We start from the raw sequence: 21,812 nt of genomic DNA on the forward strand, positions 1-21,812 counted from the left end.
ACGATAAAAACTATAGAATTAGAAGGAATCGTTTTAGTTTTGAAAAATTGGCAATCAGAAAGTAAAAAAATGTGACTTGTCTTATTAGCGTTTATATATTATTTATCCACTTTGGGTTGCTAGCATATACTCTTAACAGTATTTAACGTTTTTGACTAGGAATATTATGAACAAGTGTGAAAGCAAGCACAGTTGCTTCTCTCTGTTGGAGCTTGTATCAGATCAGCTCTTCTTCCTAGTTATTCATGGACCATTTAGTACCCTGAAACCATGTTATAATACTCTTGTGTTGGAAGAATTCTCTAGCTAGACCATTCAGATTCTTCTCCTAATCCTCTTGCTAGATGTATCATTTTCTTTTCCTAACTCAGTTGTTGGTTGCTTGCTGATTGAGTGCATTAAAAATGTTGAACTCATCAGTACATGTATTCTTACTCTATGGGGCTTGGGTTTCTTTAGTCTAATATTATATGGTTTTCTGTAATTAAGATTGAGCTCTGTTGAGTATATATACATCTTGAAAGTTACTTAATTTTAAACGTTTGTACCTTTGTCTTAAAAGTACCCAAAAAAAACGATCAAAGAGTAACGTTTCATCAAATATAAATATACATGCATAATAATATTCCATACGTTTTACTAATTTTAAATTCTATTCATATATAAAAGAGCGTGATCATTGACATTAAAAGAAAAATAATATGTTAATGGCAGCGCACGTAGAAAGCATTTTCTTGGAGAAATATGACAATAAAATATTTTATGTAAATCTGCATGTAGGTAAAATATATAGATTAAATATTTGAGTATCAATCCCATGACTATCCTAGATCAAGATCTTCAGCTAGGAGATTGTTAAAGAATATTTTTACCTACATGAATATATTCTCGCTCAAATCACATCTTGTCATCAACTGTCTCTCACTGATCTCTCTCTCACTTCTGGTTTCCACAGGTTCATAATGATCAAACATTTGCAATAATGTTTCTAATGGCTTCTTCACAACTTTAATTAATCACCACACCAGTCGTGAATAGAGTCATTAGAACCATTATGGCAAATGTTTGATCATTATGGACCTGCGGAAACATGAAGAGAGAGAGAGAAAATAGTTATGTAACTCCAAAATGTTAAAGATATTTGTATGTTGAAACTATTTTTTCTACCTTTCGATCTTTTCCAATGTTGAAGTCTTGAAGATTATGAGTTCGACCAATTCTTTAGTGTTCATTAGGAACTCTAACTATATCGAGAAAGGGGAAGGACTCTGCGTCTATGCTCTACATTTACAAACAAGCATTTCAGCAACTAAGTAGAGAGTCAATGTCAAATGTGAAGCATCGTCGATTGGTGCCGAATCACCAAGATCGATGCCTGTCGTTGACATTCACTCTGCTTAGTTGTTGAAAAGCTTGTTTGTAAATGTAGAGCGTAGACGCAGAGTCCTTCCCCTTTCTCGATATATGGTTAGAGTTCCTATGAACACTAAAGAATTGGTCGAACTGTATTTCCTATATTTATTTTTTAATGTATTAAAAGTATTTAGGCAATTTTTCTAAGAATTCTTGTTAAAAATTTGAGCCTTTCTTTTTAGTATACAATAATGGTGGTTTTAGAAAAGATTTGAGTCAGTCGTTACTAAAACATAGTTTTGGAAAAATATGAGGGTTTTGAAAAATTAAATAAAAAAACGATACAAAATATAAAAAAAAATAAAAATTGAGGCAACGTTTAATTTTGAAAACTCGGCAACGTTTGACAAAACAAAACGGAGAAGAAAAGTTCCTCAAGCCCACTAGCTAAACCGGACCGAAGACCAAATGAAAAATGAGTAAGAAACCCCGGTTCAAATTGCAAAACCCTCGATTTCATTTCTTCAGTTCAGTTCGATCGGACGACGAAAGAGTGCGTTTGTTTCAGACTGAAACTTTCAGTCACTGCCCAAGGAGCTCGGAAACCACTCTTCTTTTTTCCCAAGCCAGGGTTGGTTTTTTTTTTTCTTGTTTTAAGAGTTTGGATTTAGAAATCTTGAGAATTTGAATTCGTAATAGGGGAGAGAATTTTTTTAAATCTCAATATCAATGTTTTGCGTTTAGGCTTATTGCTTTTGTGTAAATTTGAGTTTAAAATGGGTTGTAATTAGGATCTACACACACCTTGTAAACTGTTAATATTTATGCTTATTATATGTGATAGTTTTGTTGGAGCAAGCAAGCAGTCTCATTCCAATATCGGCTCTTGTGGCGTTATGCAGAGCTCGATCTGCTTCTTCTTCTTTATTCAACACCATTCTTCGTCCAGCATTTCGCTCTTTCTCCACAGGTCTGGTTGATTTCTTAGTTTATAATGTTTCTCATTTGTCTGTGTGTATCATCAAGAAATGGTCTTTTCATTAAGTTTCTTCTCTTCTTTATCCACTTTTTTGGGTTACCATTGTATGTATATGATGCAGGTGCTTTTTAACTTTTACACACTCTCAGTTATTGCTACAAGTTGGATTAGGTGTTCTTCAATTGAATTTTGGAATATGGGTTGTAAGATAGAGTGTGTATCCTTCATTTGCCTAGGCAGTATTGAGCAACAGAGTATTTTTGTTAGCCACTTCTATTTGAAGTGTGTGTTTTTTTGGAATCAAGATGTTTTCGGATGAAATGCTTTTGGATGTATACTCACTAATGTTTTTATTTATTTGTTTTTTTTTTCTTGATTGGTCGAAATAGGGTAATTCATGTAGAATCTTTATTTTTTGTGTAAACGTTTCAAGGAAACAAAAAATCGGATTTTTCTAGATTATTTATTGATGAATATGGTAATTGTAATCACATTTTTTCAAGATTTCATATTTTTGTGGTTGGGTTGGTTATAAGAGATATAAACCTAACTTTGTTTGAACAAAAAGAAATAAATAATTAAATACGATAATAATTATAAATTTCGAGGCAACAAACGTTTTAGTTTTGAAAAATTAGCAATCACCATTGGACAAAACAGTCTTAACAGAGTGTAAATGTGACTTGTGTTATTAGCGTTTATGTATTCTTTATCCACTATGGGTTGCTAACGTTTATATACTCTTAACAGTATTAACGTTTTAACTAGGAATATTAGCGTTTACAACTTACTTGTGGCCTTAGATTATGAACAAGTGTGAAAGCAAGCACAGTTGCTTCTCTCTGTTGGAGCTTGTATCTTCTTCCTAGTTATTCTTGAACCATTTAGTAGTACCCTGAAACCATTCAGATTCTTCTCCTAATCCTCTTGCTAGATGTATCATTTTCTTTTCCTAAACTCAGTTGTTAGTACATGTTTTTTTTTTTTTTTTTTTTTTTTGTTGGGCAAACATATAAAAGAGCGTGATCATTGACATTAAAAGAAAAAGAAAATGTTAATGGGCAGCTAGCGCACGTAGAAAGCATTTTCTTGGAGAAATATAACAATAAATTATTTTCGACTATGTACGCTATAAAAGTTACATCAATTGTCTCTTTCTAGTCTCTCTCTCTCTCACTGAAGAAACCAACAAAATACCGATAGGTCCAAGCTCTGGGACCGATCGTGGTGATTCACCGATTCAGAGTTATTAACTTCTTAGCCGGTCGTGTAAAGACTAAATAAGAAAGGTTCGGTCCGGTTTAGTCTGTTTTTGAGCAGTCGAATCGAATGCCAGGTGGCGAGTTAGCGTCGGCGATTAGGGAAGAAACCTGTGAATGCCCAGACTCAGAACTTGGACATATCGGTAATTTGTTGAAATCTTCCACGACGGCATCGATCGTGGTCATTCAGCAGTACAATGGCACCAGGACTGTTCCGGAGTTATCGACTTCTTCGCCGCCGGCCGTGTAAAAGACTAACCAAGTTTCAGTGGTTGGTTTACAATAAAAGTTGGTTAACATGTTCGATTTAAGCAAATGGAGTTTTGAGTTTGCTTATAAAAATAAAATAAAAAAGAATTGGTTGCAGAAGGGACTGAGATTTCTTTGGCCTGTTGGTTTCAATTGCTTTGGTTTGTATCACTCTCTGGTTTTTCTTATTGATTCACGAGTTAATTAAAAAAAAAAAAACACTTTGTTGGTGTATTTGATGTATGATTAAAAAAAAAAGGTTATCTATCAATCTCAAATTCAGAATAAGCATTTTTTCCAAACTATATAATTTCCTGATTAAAAGGAAAATACTGGTTAGGGCTTCCCGTGCTGTTTTATTTTTAATTTACATTGGAGAAGACTTGCAAGATAAATTGAACTCAATCAACAACACAAGATTTGGAGCGTGTTGCTCATTAAGCCAGTGTGGTTCTCTCTCTATAACCTTTTTTTTTTGTGTGCATACAGAGAAATTAGAGCCTTAAGTTAGAACAAACTGTTTTTCCTTTTTATATTTGGACAATTTTTCTTAACTTGTTATTAAAAGTTTGGAGCCTTTCTTTACTTAAAATCTGAAAATGATTGATTGAATATACCCTAAATTTCTATCATTTTCAGATTTTCTTATAAAATTTGGTGTAATCTATATATATAAAGTTGGCTTTTCTCTCTTCTCCTTCTTCCACTTCATCACTTTATTTTTAATAAATTAATTCAAATCATCAAAGAACATTAAATCTAAAGTTAATGCATCAACTAATTCACTTATTTGTGTAATATTTTTATTATTATTTAAAATAATCATTTTAAGTAATTCAAAACTAAAATATAAAACAAAAACAAATTGAAAAAATACAACAAAAAAAAATATCAAAGTAAAATATGAATAATGATTACATATTGTGTAATATTTTTATTATTATTAAAAACAATCATTTTAAATAATTCAAAACTTAAATATAAACCAAAAACAAAATTAAAAAAATACAACAAAAAATATCAAAGTAAAATATGAATAATGAATAATGATTAAACAAAGATATATAAAAAAGAGAAAATATTAATCAAGTGCTCAAAAATTAAAATAATGTATATATTTAAGAGAAATGTAAAAGGTTATTTGAAATAAAACATATTAGATATAACTTATTCTAAACATCACACACACAGAAAAAATAGTGCAAAATACTAAGAAAAAATTTGAAAAAAGTTATTTGTAAAAAAAAACAGTTAAGATGGTAGTGGTAGATTGTAAAATTTTAATTAAAAATTAAAAAAAAATTTCTATATTCGGATAAATACACATATTTAAAAGTTAGAGTAATCTTATGATTTTGTAGATTAGGAGAATCAAAATAAAAGAATATTGTATAAACCATCGTAGACTATACATACTTTAAAGTAAAAAATTTATATATGTGAACATAATTTTTTATTTTGTCAAACAGTTAAGGTAAAATGTAATATTTGATGTTATAATATGATGTTTACGGATAAAAATGAGTTCAATTATGAGTTTTATTACTACGAAGCAAAGCTTACATGTAGTAGTATATAACACTCAAGAAACTTTGCGAGAAAGAGTGGGTATATTATCTTTAAAAAATTACGTCTATGTTAGTAAATAATAATCACTCAACCGATAAAAAAAGTATTGGAAGATAGAAAAATAGTTATGATATGTTTTCATAATCAATATTTCTAGAATGTGAAAAAGAGTAGATGCAATAGATGACGAATGTATACCGAAAAATAAGGAAAGAATTAATTATGAAAACATGTTAAAATAAATAGATAAGTTATATATCACTTAATAAAATAAAGTTGACATCTGTATAGATTTATATTTTCATATTGAAAAATTATAATTATATTCAATAGTTTGTATTAATAATTAAAAGAATTATAGTCCCGCACAACGTGCAGGTTATAAATCTAGTTAGAAATAATATTTGTAGCAACGTTTGACAAAACAAAACCAGTCCTAGAAGAAAAATATAGATATAAAGTTCCTCAGGCCCATTAGAGCAGGTGCGGCCTGCTAAACCGGACGGAAGGCCAAATGAAAAATGTGTAGAAAACCCGGTTCAACTTGCAAACCCTCGATCGACGCTAGAGAAAGAGTGTTTTGTTTCAGTCACTGAAACCAAATAGCTTCTTCGTCTTTTGCAAACCCTCGAACCCCCAAGGTTTGTTCTTTTTCTTTAGAATTTGGATTTATTTGTGTGGAATTTGCGACTACTGTATGTTGCTTCTTTTGTTAGATGCCCATGTTTGTAAATCGTATTCCCTTTGAGAATTGAATTCGTAATAGGGAGTTTAATCTCAATTTCGGTGTCTTGTGTAGGAAACAAACAAAAAAAACCAACTATTTTTTTAACTGTTTAGAGCCAGAAGCAGTCTCATTCAATGTCGGCTCTTATGGCGTTATGCAGAGCTCGAGCTTCTTCTTCTTTATTCAACACCATGATTCGTCCAGCATTTCGCTCTTTCTCCACAGGTTGGTTGGTATACTCTTCTTAGGTTCATTCTTGTTTCTAATTTTTCTCATTGTCTGTGTGTATCATCAAGAAATGGGTCTTTTCATTAAGAGTTTCTTCTCTTCTTTACTTATATGTATGATGCAGGTGCTTTTTAACTTTTACACACTCTAAATTATCGCTAGAAGTTGGATTAGGTGTTCTTCAATGAATTCTGGAATATAGGTTGTAAGATAGAGTGTGTATCATTCATTTGCCTAGGCAGTATTGAGCAACAGAGTATTTTGTTAGCCACTTGTATTTTAAGTGTGTGTTTTTTTTGGAATCAAGATGTTTTGGTTTCTGTCAAGGTGCAAAGCTCTTCTAAATGGATTAGGAACTGGATGGTACAACTTACTTCTCGACTCAGATTATGAACAAGTGTGTGTGAAACCGCAGCTGCTTGTCTCTGTTAGAACTAATTAGATGATGAAAGAATGAGAGCTCGTATCAAATAAAGAAGCTCTTCTTCCTAGTTATTCTTGAACATTTTAGTACCCTGAAACTATGCTACTCCATGTTAAGATAGATACTCTTGTGTTGGAAGAATTCACCGTCATTAGATAACCAAGGCAAAAGCTTTGATCATTCGCATCAGATTCTTCTCCTAATTCTCTTGCTAGATGTATCATTTTATTTTCCTAACTCGGGTCTTGGCTGCCTCTGAATTGCTTGCTGATGAGTGCATTTAAAATGGTGAATTCAGTAACTTTATGTGACTGGGGTTTCTCTAGTCTATATTGTATATGGTTTTCTGTGATTAATTAAGATTGAGCTCTGTTGAGTATCTACATCTTGAAAGTTACTTAATGACAGGATATATGGAGATCCATAGTTTCAATCTAGCTTTGTGTCTTTGATTTGGGTGTGCTTTATTTGGTTATGACTGACAAACTTGAACGCCTTTATATCTATCTGTCTTTGTTATACAGGTTTTGCTGAGGCGCAGAACAAATCATTGGTGGCGCAAATGAAAGAAGAGATGCTCCACATGGACATCAACTCAATGGTAGGAAGTTCCATGCCACTAGGTATGATGCGTATCGGAACAATCATCTACAACATCGAGATGAACCCAGGGCAAGGCGCCAAGATGGTCAGAGCTGCAGGAACCAACGCCAAGATCCTAAAGGAGCATGCTTCAGGGAAATGCTTGCTGAAGCTTCCATCAGGGAACACCAAGTGGATCAACGCCAGTTGCCGTGCTACGATTGGCACATTGTCGAACCCGTCTAACGGAACCAAGAAGCTGAGGAAAGCAGGACAGAGTAGGTGGTTGGGGATAAGGCCCACAGTTAGAGGACTAGCCAAGAATCCGTGTGATCATCCACATGGTGGAGGTGAAGGAAAAAGCAAAAGTAGTGGAAGCCGAGGTAGGACATCGGTTACTCCGTGGGGTAAACCGTGCAAAGGCGGTTACAAATCCGCTAGTGTCAAGAAGAAGAAGAAGCGTTTGGCTGCTGCAGCTGCCAAAATGTGATATGGGTAATCTCTCTCTCTTCTTTAGATGCTTCTGAGTTCTTTCTTTCAAACCTCTCTCTCTCTCAGGGTTTTGTAAACGTCGTTATTGAATCTTTTAGGCTTTGATCAATTTATAATAAATAGGGTTTGAAGTATAAATGCCCATAGGGCCTTTTCAATGAATATTTTGGCCGACAAAGAAGAAAAAAAAAAACCTAAAGTTTGACCCGATCATTACAATATCTATATATAAACGGTTTCTACTCTCTCGATTTCTCTAGTTTTCTATTTGCTCTCTATCTCTTTGTCTCGGTAGGAAACATTATGCCGTCGTCAAGCACAAACGCGTCTGAGTCCACAATGAAGAAAGGAACAAAACGAAAAATCGAAATCAAGAAACGAGAAACCAAACAGCAACGAGCCGTGGCTTGCTCTAAACGCCGTCAAACTGTGTTTTCCAAAGCGGCCGATCTCTGTCATCTCTCCGGAGCCAACATCGCCGTCTTCGTAACCTCTCCCTCAGAGATCTCCGACGTTTTTTACTCCTTCTCCGGCTACTCTCCTGCCCAAGAGATCGCTGATTGTTACCTAAATCGCAAGCCACCTCCTAAGATTGATGTTAAAGCCCAATCGACGAAGCTAGGGTTTTGGTGGGAAGACCCTGATCTATACAATTCTTGTGATGATCTCTCTGAGTTAAACATCCTCGAGGATCGTATAGAGAGAGTGAAGAAGCATGTGTTGGCTTGCCTTGAGAAGAAAGAAAAGTCGCAACCTCTTGTTGCTAACAACGAACAAAACCCTATCACTGACGAGGATTGTGATCGAGGTTTTGATCTAAACTCTAGCCCTTCTACATAGGATCTTCTTATTCTCTCTCTCTTAAATTCTTTTCTCGTATCGTATCGTATCCCCCTGTTTTGTAATATTGAATCTTTCTTTTTTATGTACTTAAAATCTCCAAAATTTAACAAAAACATTTAACCCTTAAAATACCAACGACTGTATTCTTGTTAATTCTGCTTTTCAGAGGATTTGTGAGACTATTTTATTTGTGGATATCTATAATGAGCAGCTCTCTTTCTAGAATCTAATGTAGATGAATGTTGACAGAAGAATCTTGATGCTTTAGTTCCCTCTGATCAGTAGAGTTTTATAAAAACAATGTTTTAAAAAGATTTATTAGGTTGGACGTGTATCTGTGTTAATAAATTTTGAAGAAATACGGTTAAGTCTCTTGTCTCTTGCACAGATTTATCATAACTGATTTAAATCGTACAGTAAGCTTGGAACACGTTCAACAAAGAGGAGCTCTCATAAGCCTTTAATGTTGTGGACCTAGCTCCCTCTATTTCAGGGTTTGAGAACAGTTACCCTGAAATAAGACTCATTGATTCTAGCAATGGATGATTAAGAGATAGAGGCACTTGAAGAAACTTGGTACTCGTTTGTTTTAAGTCTGTACCACATGATTTGTCTGCGAGTTTCTTTGAGTCTTTCTTGTTTTTAATCTTCTTGTCTCTTGATTTTTCCTTTGACAGTGAGTAACTTGTCATCTTTCTGTACACTCAACCAAAAAATAAGAAAAACAAAATTCCATTGGGGATATTGTATAGCCCCAAAAGCTTAGTGAAGTTTTGTCCTCCGTCGGATATTGAAGAATTTGAACAGAGTAATGTACTCTGTTTTTTTTTTCCCATAGATCATGATTTGTAAACTTGAAGAAGGCTTTTTATTGAATATGGTTTCTTACTACTAGCTTAGTTTCTGTAGCTCCTAAAAGAAGAAGTTTGTAAGTATGGTGACTTTGAGACGTTGAGGTTGAGTTGATCTTATTATCTTCATCCTTGTGCTGTGTTCAATTCATTTATCTTAACCTGGTCTATGTATGTATTGATTGTCTTTATTTTAAGTTTGTAAATTTTGGTTGTTTTATAGGATTTGGGTAATGAGTTCATGACTGCAGAGTCAGCCCGAAAGGTGATTTCTTCTGTTTCTATACATAGTTCTTATATTTAGAGACTGGCTTATATTGTTGGTTTAGGTTTTTCATACCATTTTTGGTGTTGTTACAGATGGTTAAGCTTAAAAGCTTTTGACAACACATCTGAAGCTCTTGAAGCTGTGGCTAAATTGCTTGAGGGAACTCCAAGCAAGGGTCTACGCAAGTTTTTGAAAGCAAACTGTGATGGTGAAACCTTAGCTGTTGCTGATTCAAAGCTTGGAAATATTATCAAGGAGAAGCTGGTTGTTTCTGATATGCTCTTTCATTTATGAAGATATGGGTTGTTTCTTACGGGTTTGCTTCACTTTTGTAGACAATTGACTGTGTTCACAACAATGCTGTTATGGAGCTTTTATGAGGTGTCAGAAGCCAGCTTACTGAACTTATATCTGGATTGGGGGATAATGATCTCAGATAGTTAGTGATGTTGGCTCCGTTACTTACTTACACCCCTACTCGGCCAAGGATGTGAAGTGAAGACATCTTATTCGTTTGTCAAGCAGTTTAGCAGACAAGACTACAAGAGAATGTTAAGTAAAGAAGATCTCAACCGTGTAAGTAACTTGTAGTACTAACGTAACGTACGATGATGAGCTTTGTAATCAATCATATCCAAACCATTAAATTGACGATCCATTGGAAAATATTAGAAGTGGTAAAAAAATATGTTTTGTAAGTGTGAAGTGACTCTTAAACGTTTTTGTGTCCTAATTAAACAAATCCATGTGAATTCGCCCATGGACGCGTGAATGATGATGTGAAATCTCTCCTTCTTCATCTTTCATATCCTTCGTGAATTCTATAGCAGCGTTTGATTTGAATTACAATTCTCCGGCAGATCGATTTCGGTTAATCAGTGATGAGAATAAGGAATCACCGAACCAAAGCTGACGAAACCCTAAAGCAAAATCGTGCCATTAAATTTGTGAAAGCCGTAGTTATGCTTCTCCACATCGCTTTCTTTCTTTCAAACCTCTCTCAGGGTTTTGTGATGTTGTTATTGAATCTTTTAGGCTTTGGATCAATTAAGAATAAATATGGTTTGAACTTTGAAGTATAAATGCAAATCCCAACACAAATCTGAATGTTTCTGAATGTTTCGTTACTTCGCAACTAAAATAATTGATCGATATGCTTTTGGATGTATACTCTTTAATGTTATTCATGTAGAACCGTTTTTCTATAATGTTGCTTGGAAAATATTCCTTAGCCCTTCTTCTATTGGAACTTTGACATGTGAACATGTTAGGAAGGTGGTTCACACCATTTGCTGTGATCTATTGCTGTATAATGTATACTGTAAAACATGGAAGGGTTCAGGTCCATTACAAGAGCCGATGCGGCTAGTTTTGGAGCATGTTTAAAAACACCTTAAACCGGACCGACACTGGAATGCCAAAATGTAAACTGTGTGGGAAAAAAGATTAATTAAAATTAAGTTAACGAGAAAAGCAAGAACTTGTCTCTTTAGAAATGAATAATCCAATCATGGAAACACAAACAATATAATTAGTGAGCAACGGAACAATACAACACAATGATTATTTTTTAACACAGAGATACATACGTAGAACAAAAAATACTTATTAAATTAAGTTTATTTATTTTGTAAGAAAAAAATATGAAGGAATATTTTTTATAAAAAAAAGAGACAAAACATACCTTAGAACATTGACATGTCTCAAATGATGTCTATTGCTCAAGCATGCTGCCTAGGGGCGTGCTGACTTTTGCATTATCTCACTTTTTTACCCACCCATATTTCTGAGCTCTTCTATTTTAAAATTTTTTTTTATCAAAATGTGTAAATAATTTCATCAAAATTTTGCCAAATTTGAAAAAGAATGTTCTTTCTTTGCCGACGCTATGGTTATGTTTATGAAGTTTTTTTTTGTTTTTAACCTTAAGTTTGTGAGTTGTGACGAATGTTCCGATAAACTGACTTTTGTGTGTATGAGAGAGTTTGTAATATGCTAGCTAGTAAGAAATACCAAAACATAAGAGTTGAGAGAAACAATGGAGTAAATATTTGCAAAGTCCCCCACGTCACGCTAAACATTAAAGGCATGAGTCCATGTCCGACATACATAACTCTAGAGAGACAAAAACATTCTCGAAAATTTCACGTATCTATTTCAAGTAGTATTTTTTTTTTTTTTTAATTTGTTTACTACGTTTCGTGTGTTTTGTTTGTAGAATAAACACACCGCACGACACATGTATGAAGTATGTACCCGAAATCAACTTAAAAAATAGAAAAAAATGATGATCTTGGGCCATACCATGCCTCGGGTTATATGTTATGCTTTCAAGAGATGATTGGTAATTAATTTATTTTTACGAAAGTCAAACTTATTTTTTCTTGGTTTTTATATGATTCTAGTATTTATTGTACCCACGAAACCCAAAGGAATGAGTTTGATTTGACGGTAGTGTTTTAAAACTTACGAATATCTTTCCTCAAATCGGAAATTTCACTATCACACAAAATATATACCCAGAATTTACTATATTCACGTTGTATCATTTCATAAAAAGTTAAGATAATGTTAGCAATAAAATGATGTTAAATAATGAAGACACTAAATTGTAAAACTTAAAAAGGACACAGCATGCACAATTTTAAATTTTTAATCATTAGAAGAGTCTATAATAATAAGAAGGCGAAGAAAAATCAAATAGATCCTTCGAAACTAGTCATATCTTGTCTATTTCTCAAAACTCTTTATACAACTTATTTTTGTTACATGACAACAACAAAAAATCCTACAAAACTAATCTCTATTATTTGTGTTACCGTTGCAGCACACAGTATACCATTTTTAGTTTTACAAAAACGATATGAAATTAGGATATATAATCACATCATTATGGTTGGATGTATATTTGTTGATGGGGTACAAGGAAGTGACTTAATTAAAGAAATTGACAAGAGGATTAATACTGACTTCTAAAAGAACAAATGGCAAACGCATGATCAGTTCGTTCATTCGTCTCCACATATATATGTCTTCTTGTATTCATTTTTGTTATTTCATTCTCTTGCATTTTATTCTTCTTCTTTTTGAGACGTTTTTGTCTACTTGTGCAATAATGTTTTTGGATTCATATAGATACTAGGATATATCCCGTGCTTAAAGCACGGGTCAACATTTTTAAAAAAATTATAATAATAAAAATTATTGTTTTTTTTTAATATTTTGTTTGAGATAATATTTATTTTTAATTGTTATGTATTATTACATTTTTATATTGTTTATTTGTTGTATTTGCATCATTATTTTGTGAAATAAAATAGTAATTTTAATATTATAATTGTGAGCAAAAAAAATTATTAATTTATCATCTATATAAATTTAGTTTTACCAAACCGTCAATGTGGAAAGTAAAACACAAATTTTCATACATTGAGTAATATATCTTCGTTTTAAAAAATTCAAATCACAACATATGTAGAAAATTATGCATTTTATTAATTATAAGTATTATATGAAAATTCCAAACAATTTGTAAATAAAATAAATTAAAGATGATAGAAAAATCATAATTTGAAATCTTAACAAAATCTTCGAATTTAGTTATTAAAAATAATTGTATTGTATAGTTGGATATAAAATCTTAGTTTTTAAAATTATGATTAGTTTATATATTTTTTAAAAAAATAATTAGTAATTTCGTCCATAACTTATTAGAGAGAGAAAAAAAATTTTAAGATTATTTTAGATTTTTTAATAGTTGATCTGTGAGTGTTTTTTATTTTTAATTAATTATATTTATTTAAATTAGTTAATTTAATTAATTTTTTTCTAATGGCATTTAAATGTAATTTCTTACACATTTTAAGGTTAGTTTCATATTTGTACTTCTCAATTAATATAGTAGGATGTTTGGACAATTTAAAATATTGACGTGCATGTTCGCATAGAATCAGCCATACAAAATGACTAGAACCGACTTATTTCTAGAAAATGCCATCTTGTCTAAATCAAACATCTCTATTTTTATCTTAAAATTAAAACCTAAAAAATATATTCTTTGTAGCCTCTTTAATAATTTTGTGACTTTTGTTTTTGTCTTATATATTGATTGATACCGTAAATTAAATCCAACACAATGAATGTGATAAAAAGATACCACAACAACAACAAAAAAACACACACTGCACACACACAGTTCAAACTAGTTGCTTTGTAAATATGGCAACATAGTTATTGATTCTTCTTACAGAAGAGACTAATAACTTCGACTGTAATCATAATTTACCAAAACTTATATAAATTTGAGTTTGATACCTAAAATTTTGTCCTCGGCTTTACCAAATTCAAAAACACACAAAAAGAAAAAACAAGCCTAAGGTGCTTTCTTGATCATACACTTTTTCTTTTTCCTTTTCTTTCCCTAACTTTTTTTTTTTAACAAATTAACTATACGTTTTCTAACGAATCTTCTCATATGATTTTCCTAAATTATTTCATAATCCCAATGCTAATTACCGCTCTCGATTCTCACAATCAAATTCTGATTCTCCATATCATTATCATTTTCCATTAAAAAAAATATTTTTAACCGTAAACTTTGGCCAAATTTGAGGATATGATGTCAATAATCATGGAAATAATTGAGATAATAAACAATACTAATAAAAGTAATAAAACCAGTCATTTTTAAATGAAATAAATTTTGAACAAAATTTGTGGGGCAATTGAAAAGGGGAAGAAAAATAATAAAAATAAAATAAAAAATGAAAACGTAAAGCTAAAGCAAACACTCTCGAAGCCTATAGCTAAGGCGTCACTACACTTTCTCACTCTTTCAAAAATCCTCTCCCTCATCTATCAAAATCAGAGATAAAGAAAAAGTTTTTTAAAAACAAACTCTAATTTAAGATCCGATCATCTCCACTTCTCTGGATCTTCAATCACCCAAAAACAAATCCCAAATTTGGAAACTTTTTCTCTGTGTTGCTCTGTTTCTTGATTTCTTTTTTGGGAAACTGTTCAGTTTCTTGATTTTGGCTTTTGGCAATGAAAGAGAGAGGAAAGAGAACAGCAATGGAACGAAGAAACGAAGACGTTTCGTTATATTACAGCACTCCGTCGGAGTTCACTTGCCGGAAACATCCATCAGTTTCCTCCGGCGTCGGAATTTGTCCGTACTGTCTCAACGACAGATTAGTCAATCTCGTCTGCTCAGAATGCGGCGAGCAGCGGCTCTCTTCTTGCTCTTGTTCCGATATCTCTCCCACTCGAACCTCTAACGCCGCCGTAGACTCTGTCCCCGAAGAAAACGTTGTCCGGATCTCTTCCCTCATCGATGAAGAGAGGGCGAAACAGAGGAAAGAGACGAAACAGAGAAAAACAGAGGAAGTGGTGGTGTTCAAAAGGAGTAGTAGCAGTTGCGTTGAGATTAATAAGAGGACGAAGAATCATAGATTCTCGAAGATCGGAAGGTTTTTCAGAAAGATTAATCTGAAAAAGGAAAGAGATTTTGAGAAGAACAGTAATAATGATTCATGGGGTTTGGATTATAACAATGATGTGAAGAAACTAGGAGTTTCGAGATCGAGATCGCTCTGTAGTTTCCGTGGTAAAGATTTGTACTGTATCGGATCGGAGGAAGACGGGTCTTCGTATTCCGGTGCGTTCTCCGCCGCGAGAAGCTCGAGTGTTAATGGCGGATTAGGTTTTTGCGAAACAGAGTATCCTCGGAAGAGCAATTTCGAAGGTAGGAAGAGTAACTTCAGCGAGACGACGGAGCATCGGAGGAGTAACTTCGAAGGAGGGAGGAAGAGTAATTTCAGTGAGACGACGACGGAGAATCGGAAAAGTAATTTCAGTGAGTCGGAGCCGCCGCGAAGGAGCGGTTTCGAGGCGAGGAAGAGTAATTTCAGTGAAACAGAGTATCCAACTCGGAGGAGTAATTTTAGTGAAACAGAGTATAATCGGAGGGAGAATCTTCCACCACGGAGGAGCAATTACGAAGCGGCGACGAAGACGACGGAGGTGAATCGGAAAAGTGATTCGACGGCGATGAATTTTACGAGGAGGGTAATGTCAATGAAAGAGAGTAGTTACTTCACCGGAGGAGAAGAGCCAGGGTTCATTGATCTTAAGTTTGATTCTTCTGGTGGAGGAGATGTAAACGACGGCGTATTGGTACACGGAGGAGGAGGATCGTGTCGGAAAGATGGAGGAGAGATGAGAAAGAGTCGAAAGAGTTTCAAAGGATGGAAATGGATATTTGGACATCATCATCATCATCATCAACAACATCAACTTCATCATCACACAGATTCATAATGAAGAGACAATTTTTATGGGATCTAATAATGAAACATGGAGCTGGTTTTGTGTGATCCGATGTCAATCTTAGTCAAAAAAAAAACAGCTTTAATTTAAGAGAATCTTTTTCTTTTCATCTATTTATGTTTTGTCTTTTTTTTTTTTCACTAATATATATCCAACTCCAAGTTTTGCTATTTCGGTTTGGTTAGCTTGGGAAGAGTTTCTAAGCTTGATTTATGGTTACAAAAATGATTTTTATAGTCAAACTAATATAAGCATAGTATACAATGGAGAATGGTATGGTATGATTTCTCGGTTTCGGATCGAATTCAAGTTTTAGTCGAATATAATTTTTTTTTGTAGTTTTGTTTCGGATGTCTTTTGGTTTGCTTGGAGCTATGTATCATCTTCAGTTTTGATTTTGTTCATAAGTCTCTTTTTATAATCATAGTATCAAGATAATTTTACTAGTGGATTAATAGAACTTCTATGAAATTACTTATCTCAAAAGATAATATGATAAAACGTGGGTGGTCTTCAGCATATGTATATAGGACAATTAATGCATGACTCTAATCATACTTCCATTGAAAAACATTAACGTGCTTTTAAAATCGGTCCAAACCCAAACGTAAGCTATGCTCGAACGATCAAGCTTCACATCTAAAATTTCTTCTCATTCAAACGTGTTAAGTTCTTGTGCTTCCAACATTTTTGGTACTATAAGCACTTGCGGAAATCATGAAATCTTTAGTTCATGCCTTTAAGAGGGCTAAAGATTTGCAAAGCAGTTCTTAAAGATGGAAGTGCATAATGGTACATCAACATCATTCTGGTTCGATAACTGGAGTCCACTAGGCTATTTACACGATACACTTGGTGATCGGGGTTTTATAGACTTTGGTGTTACAAAACTGAGTACTATGGCGGATGTTATGAATATGCAGAGGAGACGTCGACATCGATTCCCTTTGTTCGTTGCTATAGAGGAGGCAATACAGAAGCAGCAACTCAGTCACTCTAATGATGTGTATGACATACCATTATGGAAAGGGAAAAACGACTGCTACCGCAAAAGTTTCTCCACCAAAGATACATGGCACCACATACATGCAACACACCCGCAACTACCTGATTACAAAGCAATCTGGTTCACACATGCTACTCCAAAGTACGCCTTCCTTACCTGGTTGGTAGTCAAAAACAGAGTTGCAACAGGTGACAAACTGCAGCAATGGAACCCTCAGGCACCCGCAAGCTGTATCCTCTGCAATCATCCGCAAGAGACAACAGAGCACCTCTTTTTCCAATGTTCATACTCAAAGCTGGTGTGGGAAGGTTTAATACAAAAGCTACTTGCTGATAAAATACACAAGCCATTGGAGAGAGGTCATCACCCTACTTACTGGTAATGCTTTGGACAAATCACAAAAGTTCATACTCGGTTATGCTTTCCAAGCAGCCATTCACTCGCTCTGGAAAGAAAGAAACGGACGACGATATGGAGAAAGTTCCCTAACGCCAGAGCACTTGATCAAGCTAATAGACAAGAATGTTCGAAACAGACTCAGCACCCTACCAGGACGCCAAGACAAAATCATCCAAATTTGGTTTGCAGCAAGATTCTACTAAATGAGTTTTTTATGTTTTAAACTGTTTTTAAAGTGTTTCCACACATAAACTTTGTAAAACGTTTATTTTTTTTTTGAATATAATTTAACATTAAATTCAAAAAAAAAAGAGGACTAAAGATTTTTGGTACTATAAGCACTTGCACTCGATCCTGTTTGATGTTTTTAACTTGTGATATAATGCAAACCGCTTTGAAGAGCTTGCTCGGAGTACATTTGTTTTGTTGATGGCGTTTTTTCGCAAGCCTTCTATTTTTTCCCTTAACGTGATCGTATTCTAACTTTCGATTATATATATATTTTTTTTTTAATTTGACAAATGTACACATAAGTTGTTTGAGCCAAGACGACGGGTTTACAAAATCAGAATAATTCTTGACTAAAATCAAATTTAGCCAAATTATGAGCTACCATATTACACAAACGATTTGCAAAAATGAAGGACTTCTGTAAACTTTGCTTTCCACCAATATTCATGCATCAAATTTATTAAGCCCAATTTGTATAAGCAAATCTGCAGATGTCCAATCACGTAAGCCCAAAGAAAAGCAGAAGCTTATTGTATTCCCAAACTTGAGAAAATTTTCAATAACTTTGGCCCGAGAGATCCCAAGGATCAAATGAGTCAAAAATCATAATCGAAATTTCTTCATAGTCAAGAAAACACATTGGCAGCGTCAACGAGTTACACAACTCTTTTAAGCATTTCCAAAACTTCATGAGGCAAGGCAAGCGTTTGTTTTGAAACGTCCTCTTCTTTTTTTTTTTTTTTTCAAATTACTTACCAATTATATGTTTCTATTTCCATATTGATATCAATTTTTGTTGTTGTTGTTGTTGTTATTGTTTTTTAATCTTCGCCATACTTAGACAGTTAGGCATGGTCTTTTTAAAAAGGTCAATGCATATTGTTGCCAAACGTATCAATGTGTCATCGTATCTTCATGTACCGATTCACATAGCCTATGCTTTTGATGTTAATAAGAAAATATACTTAACGTGTACACAATGGACAGCTTTCCACAAAGAGTTTTGAATTACGTCATGTCTTTCAAGGGATTCACACTTATTCTATCAATTTATATGAACTTTTTAATACTTTATTAATTACTTCGATTGCTAATTTCCAGAAAGATTTGTAATCACTTGCTCATTTTCAGCTTCGAGGACGAATGGAATTTACGTTTCTAATATGATATTCATGAAACAAACTTTATGCTTTTGTTAAGATAAATAAATGATTTTTTCATTTAACAGGAGTAGCATTGGCCACGGGGGTTCGAAATTTAACATGGTTTCCTCCGGTCCCAGGAGATTAGTCTTTGGGCCTAGAAAGCTTTTAGGATCAGTCCTGAGTTATCAAAAATAAAAATAAAAAAATAAAGAAATGATTTTAATAATTTGATCAAAAACCATTTTCTTCGGCCATAGCCATACCCTACCAAAAAAGGATATCTTGATCGAATGGCTTATTTAATGTAGAGTGTTATTCAAGGAAAAATTAGCCACGATTATCGTAATCTCATAAATTCTGTTCACACATTATATTATCTAAAATATAACTTCATTTATTATTTATGCTTCCTTGGCATCCTTGCTTAGCAATTTTCCCCAATGCCTTCCTTATAGAAGCAAAGAACAAAGAGGACTTCCTTCAAACCAAATATCCCAAAATATGTTAGGATTTAGTTTGTTCTTTAACTTCTTATATTGCCTTTCTATTTCTTATTCGACTCTCTCATTCAAGATTCCATGGAAGATCTCAACACATTTGCAGCTGATTGCGTCGTTGTATCGTGTTGTTGCAACTGTCTTGTTCTCCAGATCGCGATCTTCATCTTCCTTGGACTTCCTCAAAAGCTGGTCAAGAACACGAGAAAGTGTTACACAAAATGGGGGATAAATCGAAAGATAAAAAGAATGGGGCTTTGTTGCGAATGTCGTCGAGAAAATACGGAGGTTGATTCGGGATGGATGAAAGAGTCTATGACCATGAGTATGGAGATGGAAGGTCTTAGGTGTATAGAAGAAGTTGAACAAGCGTTAGAGGAGTTTTCAAAGAATGGTGAGTTTTTGTTTGGAAGCTTCTGGGGACAAGAGAGGGTTCAAAATTCTTCGTCAATGTCAAATTGTGGTAATGACAACTTTGACCTAAGATTTGTAAGTCGTTATGAGATCGTCGAAGAAAATTTCTACTCCTTGGATTATATATTCACAACTTCACCTAAATTATATCGAAATAAAGATATCCACTAGGTTGGAATTTTCTTTTAGTGTGCTTGTTGCAAATTTAAGTAATTCATACTACTATACCACTCAAAATTTTAACAAATGATATTGCTTTAAGAAAAATTCATATAATTGACAAGTTCTTACTCTATTAATATCCACCTCATACAAAATTCAATTTTGACCTTCCAAATAAATAAATATCACATGGTCTTGAAAGATTAAATTTCCAAAACTTTAAAGCACAACAAATCAAAATTTATTATACCTAAACATAAATTTAGTTAGTATGTTTAATAATACACGGATGGTGAAGAATAAAGTGGTAATTGAATTCTTGTATGGTAACTAAAATGATAAAAACATAAACCTACTTCACCTATTTTTTTTATAGGTGTTAGAAATATTCTAACAAAACGTTAAGTAGAAATTTGGAAAAAATACCTTTAATTATTGTTGATTTCTTTTTAAAAAAATACACTCTAAAAAAATCTTATATGGTAAATGAAATGATAAAAATATCAAAACTATAAAATTAAAGAATCGGTAACGGTCCATTTGAATATATTTATCACAAAATAAAAATAATTATAATTATAAGACAAAAATATAGCTGTGTGATGTGCTTCCTACCCAATTTCCAATTTAATGATTTCACCGTCAATCCCTCCTTTAATTTGTCTCCACATATTAATATCTTATCCAATAATTGAAAATAGCACCAATCTAAAACTTTTAGATAATGCAATTAAATTTCTAATTTACTATTCAACTCTACATATATCAATAATAGTTATTGTTACTTTCAACTTCGTCTCCAAAAACGCGGTTTCTTCTACTTTAAGTAACTATTCATCCCCAACATTTTCAAAATGAAACCCTAGAAGAAAAAAAACTCCAAATCCTTTCATCAATGGCGTCGACGAAACCAACCGATCAAATCAAACAACTCAAAGACATCTTCGCACGTTTCGACATGAACAACGACGGCAGCTTAACACAGCTTGAGCTCGCGGCGCTTCTCCGTTCTCTAGGGATCAAACCACGCGGCGATCAGATCTCTCTCCTCTTAAACCAAATCGACCGCAACGGCAACGGATCCGTCGAGTTCGACGAGCTTGTCGTGGCGATATTGCCTGATCTCAATGAAGAGGTTCTGATCAACCAGGAGCAGCTGATGGAGGTTTTCCGGTCGTTTGATCGCGACGGTAACGGTTTGATTACGGCGGCGGAACTTGCCGGGTCAATGGCTAAAATGGGACATCCGTTGACTTACCGTGAGTTGACGGAGATGATGAGGGAAGCTGATTCTAACGGTGACGGTGTTATTAGTTTCAATGAGTTTTCTCATATTATGGCTAAATCTGCTTCTGATTTTCTTGGATTAACTGCTTCTTCCTAATTAGTTATTTTCTGTTTGTTTTTTTTTACTATTTTTGTCTTCATGCAACTTGTGCAATTAACAATGCGTTAATCTTCTGTTAATTAATTTGTGATCCGTTGGTGGAGTGACGTAAAGGTTTAATTTGGTAGAATGGTAGTACTAATTAAAAATGTCATGTCAAGATTGACTTTTTGACAAAAAAAAATTGAAAGTATAAGCAAATTCCAATATCTTTTCTTTTGTTAATGAGTCTACTTAATCTATACTATTGTGTAGTATAATCAATGATTTTTCAAAAATTTAAGATGGGAGACAAAGTTATAAAAATATTACAAGTGATTTGGCAAAGTTATAGTAATTTAGTTGCATTTAAATTAAATTTAGAGTTTTTTGGACTTCGAATGGTATATACTGTTGAGTGCATTTGGGTTTAAA

The 21,812-nt window shown here is 33.5% G+C and overlaps 5 protein-coding genes, 1 long non-coding RNA gene and 1 pseudogene across 9 annotated transcripts; all 7 read left to right on the forward strand.

Moving 5' to 3' along the window:
• Nucleotides 1-1,812: 1,812 nt before the first annotated feature.
• LOC147945308 (uncharacterized) lies at nt 1,813-2,706 on the forward strand. Its single transcript, XR_015596503.1, has 3 exons — nt 1,813-1,984; nt 2,198-2,323; nt 2,454-2,706. It is a non-coding gene; the product is annotated as an uncharacterized LOC147945308 (long non-coding RNA).
• A 3,252-nt stretch (nt 2,707-5,958) lies between these two features.
• On the forward strand, nt 5,959-8,003 carry LOC104779743 (large ribosomal subunit protein uL2my, C-terminal part-like). Its single transcript, XM_019244507.2, has 3 exons — nt 5,959-6,053; nt 6,212-6,364; nt 7,316-8,003. Exons 2-3 carry the CDS (start codon nt 6,274-6,276, stop codon nt 7,861-7,863), a joined length of 639 nt encoding a protein of 212 aa, XP_019100052.1. The 5' UTR covers nt 5,959-6,053; nt 6,212-6,273; the 3' UTR covers nt 7,864-8,003.
• LOC104779744 (agamous-like MADS-box protein AGL97) lies at nt 7,997-10,612 on the forward strand. 3 transcript variants are annotated; one of them, XM_087509847.1, is made up of 3 exons: nt 7,997-8,673; nt 9,126-9,824; nt 9,920-10,612. In XM_087509847.1, the coding sequence occupies exons 1-2, from the start codon at nt 8,169-8,171 to the stop codon at nt 9,170-9,172; spliced, it is 552 nt and encodes a 183-aa protein (XP_087365973.1). In that variant the 5' UTR covers nt 7,997-8,168; the 3' UTR covers nt 9,173-9,824; nt 9,920-10,612. The 3 variants fall into 3 exon arrangements, 2 of the variants coding, with proteins under 2 accessions (XP_087365973.1, XP_087365974.1); XM_087509848.1 differs by lacking the exon at nt 9,920-10,612 and having other exon boundaries at nt 9,126-9,284; nt 9,386-9,584; XR_015596502.1 differs by lacking the exon at nt 7,997-8,673 and having other exon boundaries at nt 9,684-9,824; nt 9,920-10,091; nt 10,163-10,612.
• Nucleotides 10,613-14,499: 3,887 nt separating this feature from the next.
• Nucleotides 14,500-16,327, forward strand: LOC104779746 (uncharacterized). Its single transcript, XM_010504132.3, has one exon. The coding sequence runs from the start codon at nt 14,874-14,876 to the stop codon at nt 16,146-16,148; it is 1,275 nt and encodes a 424-aa protein (XP_010502434.1). The 5' UTR covers nt 14,500-14,873; the 3' UTR covers nt 16,149-16,327.
• A 606-nt stretch (nt 16,328-16,933) lies between these two features.
• LOC147945309 (uncharacterized) lies at nt 16,934-17,545 on the forward strand. The gene has a single exon (XM_087509192.1). The coding sequence runs from the start codon at nt 16,934-16,936 to the stop codon at nt 17,543-17,545; it is 612 nt and encodes a 203-aa protein (XP_087365318.1).
• Nucleotides 17,546-19,516: 1,971 nt separating this feature from the next.
• LOC104779747 (uncharacterized) lies at nt 19,517-20,037 on the forward strand. The gene has a single exon (XM_010504133.3). It carries the CDS (start codon nt 19,517-19,519, stop codon nt 20,018-20,020), a length of 504 nt encoding a protein of 167 aa, XP_010502435.1. The 3' UTR covers nt 20,021-20,037.
• A 126-nt stretch (nt 20,038-20,163) lies between these two features.
• Nucleotides 20,164-21,478, forward strand: LOC147945310 (putative calcium-binding protein CML16 pseudogene; annotated as a pseudogene). Its single transcript, XR_015596504.1, has one exon. The product of XR_015596504.1 is annotated as a putative calcium-binding protein CML16 pseudogene (transcript).
• Nucleotides 21,479-21,812: the final 334 nt, after the last annotated feature.

Source organism: Camelina sativa, chromosome 4 (assembly GCF_030686135.1).
Source record: "Camelina sativa cultivar CO46 ecotype springtype chromosome 4, ASM3068613v1".
Lineage (NCBI taxonomy): Eukaryota > Viridiplantae > Streptophyta > Magnoliopsida > Brassicales > Brassicaceae > Camelina > Camelina sativa.

Bases quoted from the DNA above. Each gene is read 5' to 3' on its own strand.
- LOC104779743 (XM_019244507.2), top strand. From the start codon at position 6,274: ATGTCGGCTCTTATGGCGTTATGCAGAGCTCGAGCTTCTTCTTCTTTA. The intron at 6,365-7,315 runs GTTGGTTGGTAT...TTTGTTATACAG, and splicing joins ATTTCGCTCTTTCTCCACAG to GTTTTGCTGAGGCGCAGAAC.
- LOC104779747 (XM_010504133.3), top strand. From the start codon at position 19,517: ATGGAAGATCTCAACACATTTGCAGCTGATTGCGTCGTTGTATCGTGT.
- LOC104779744 (XM_087509847.1), top strand. From the start codon at position 8,169: ATGCCGTCGTCAAGCACAAACGCGTCTGAGTCCACAATGAAGAAAGGA. The intron at 8,674-9,125 runs GTTTTGATCTAA...TAAATCGTACAG, and splicing joins TGACGAGGATTGTGATCGAG to TAAGCTTGGAACACGTTCAA.
- LOC104779746 (XM_010504132.3), top strand. From the start codon at position 14,874: ATGAAAGAGAGAGGAAAGAGAACAGCAATGGAACGAAGAAACGAAGAC.
- LOC147945309 (XM_087509192.1), top strand. From the start codon at position 16,934: ATGGAAGTGCATAATGGTACATCAACATCATTCTGGTTCGATAACTGG.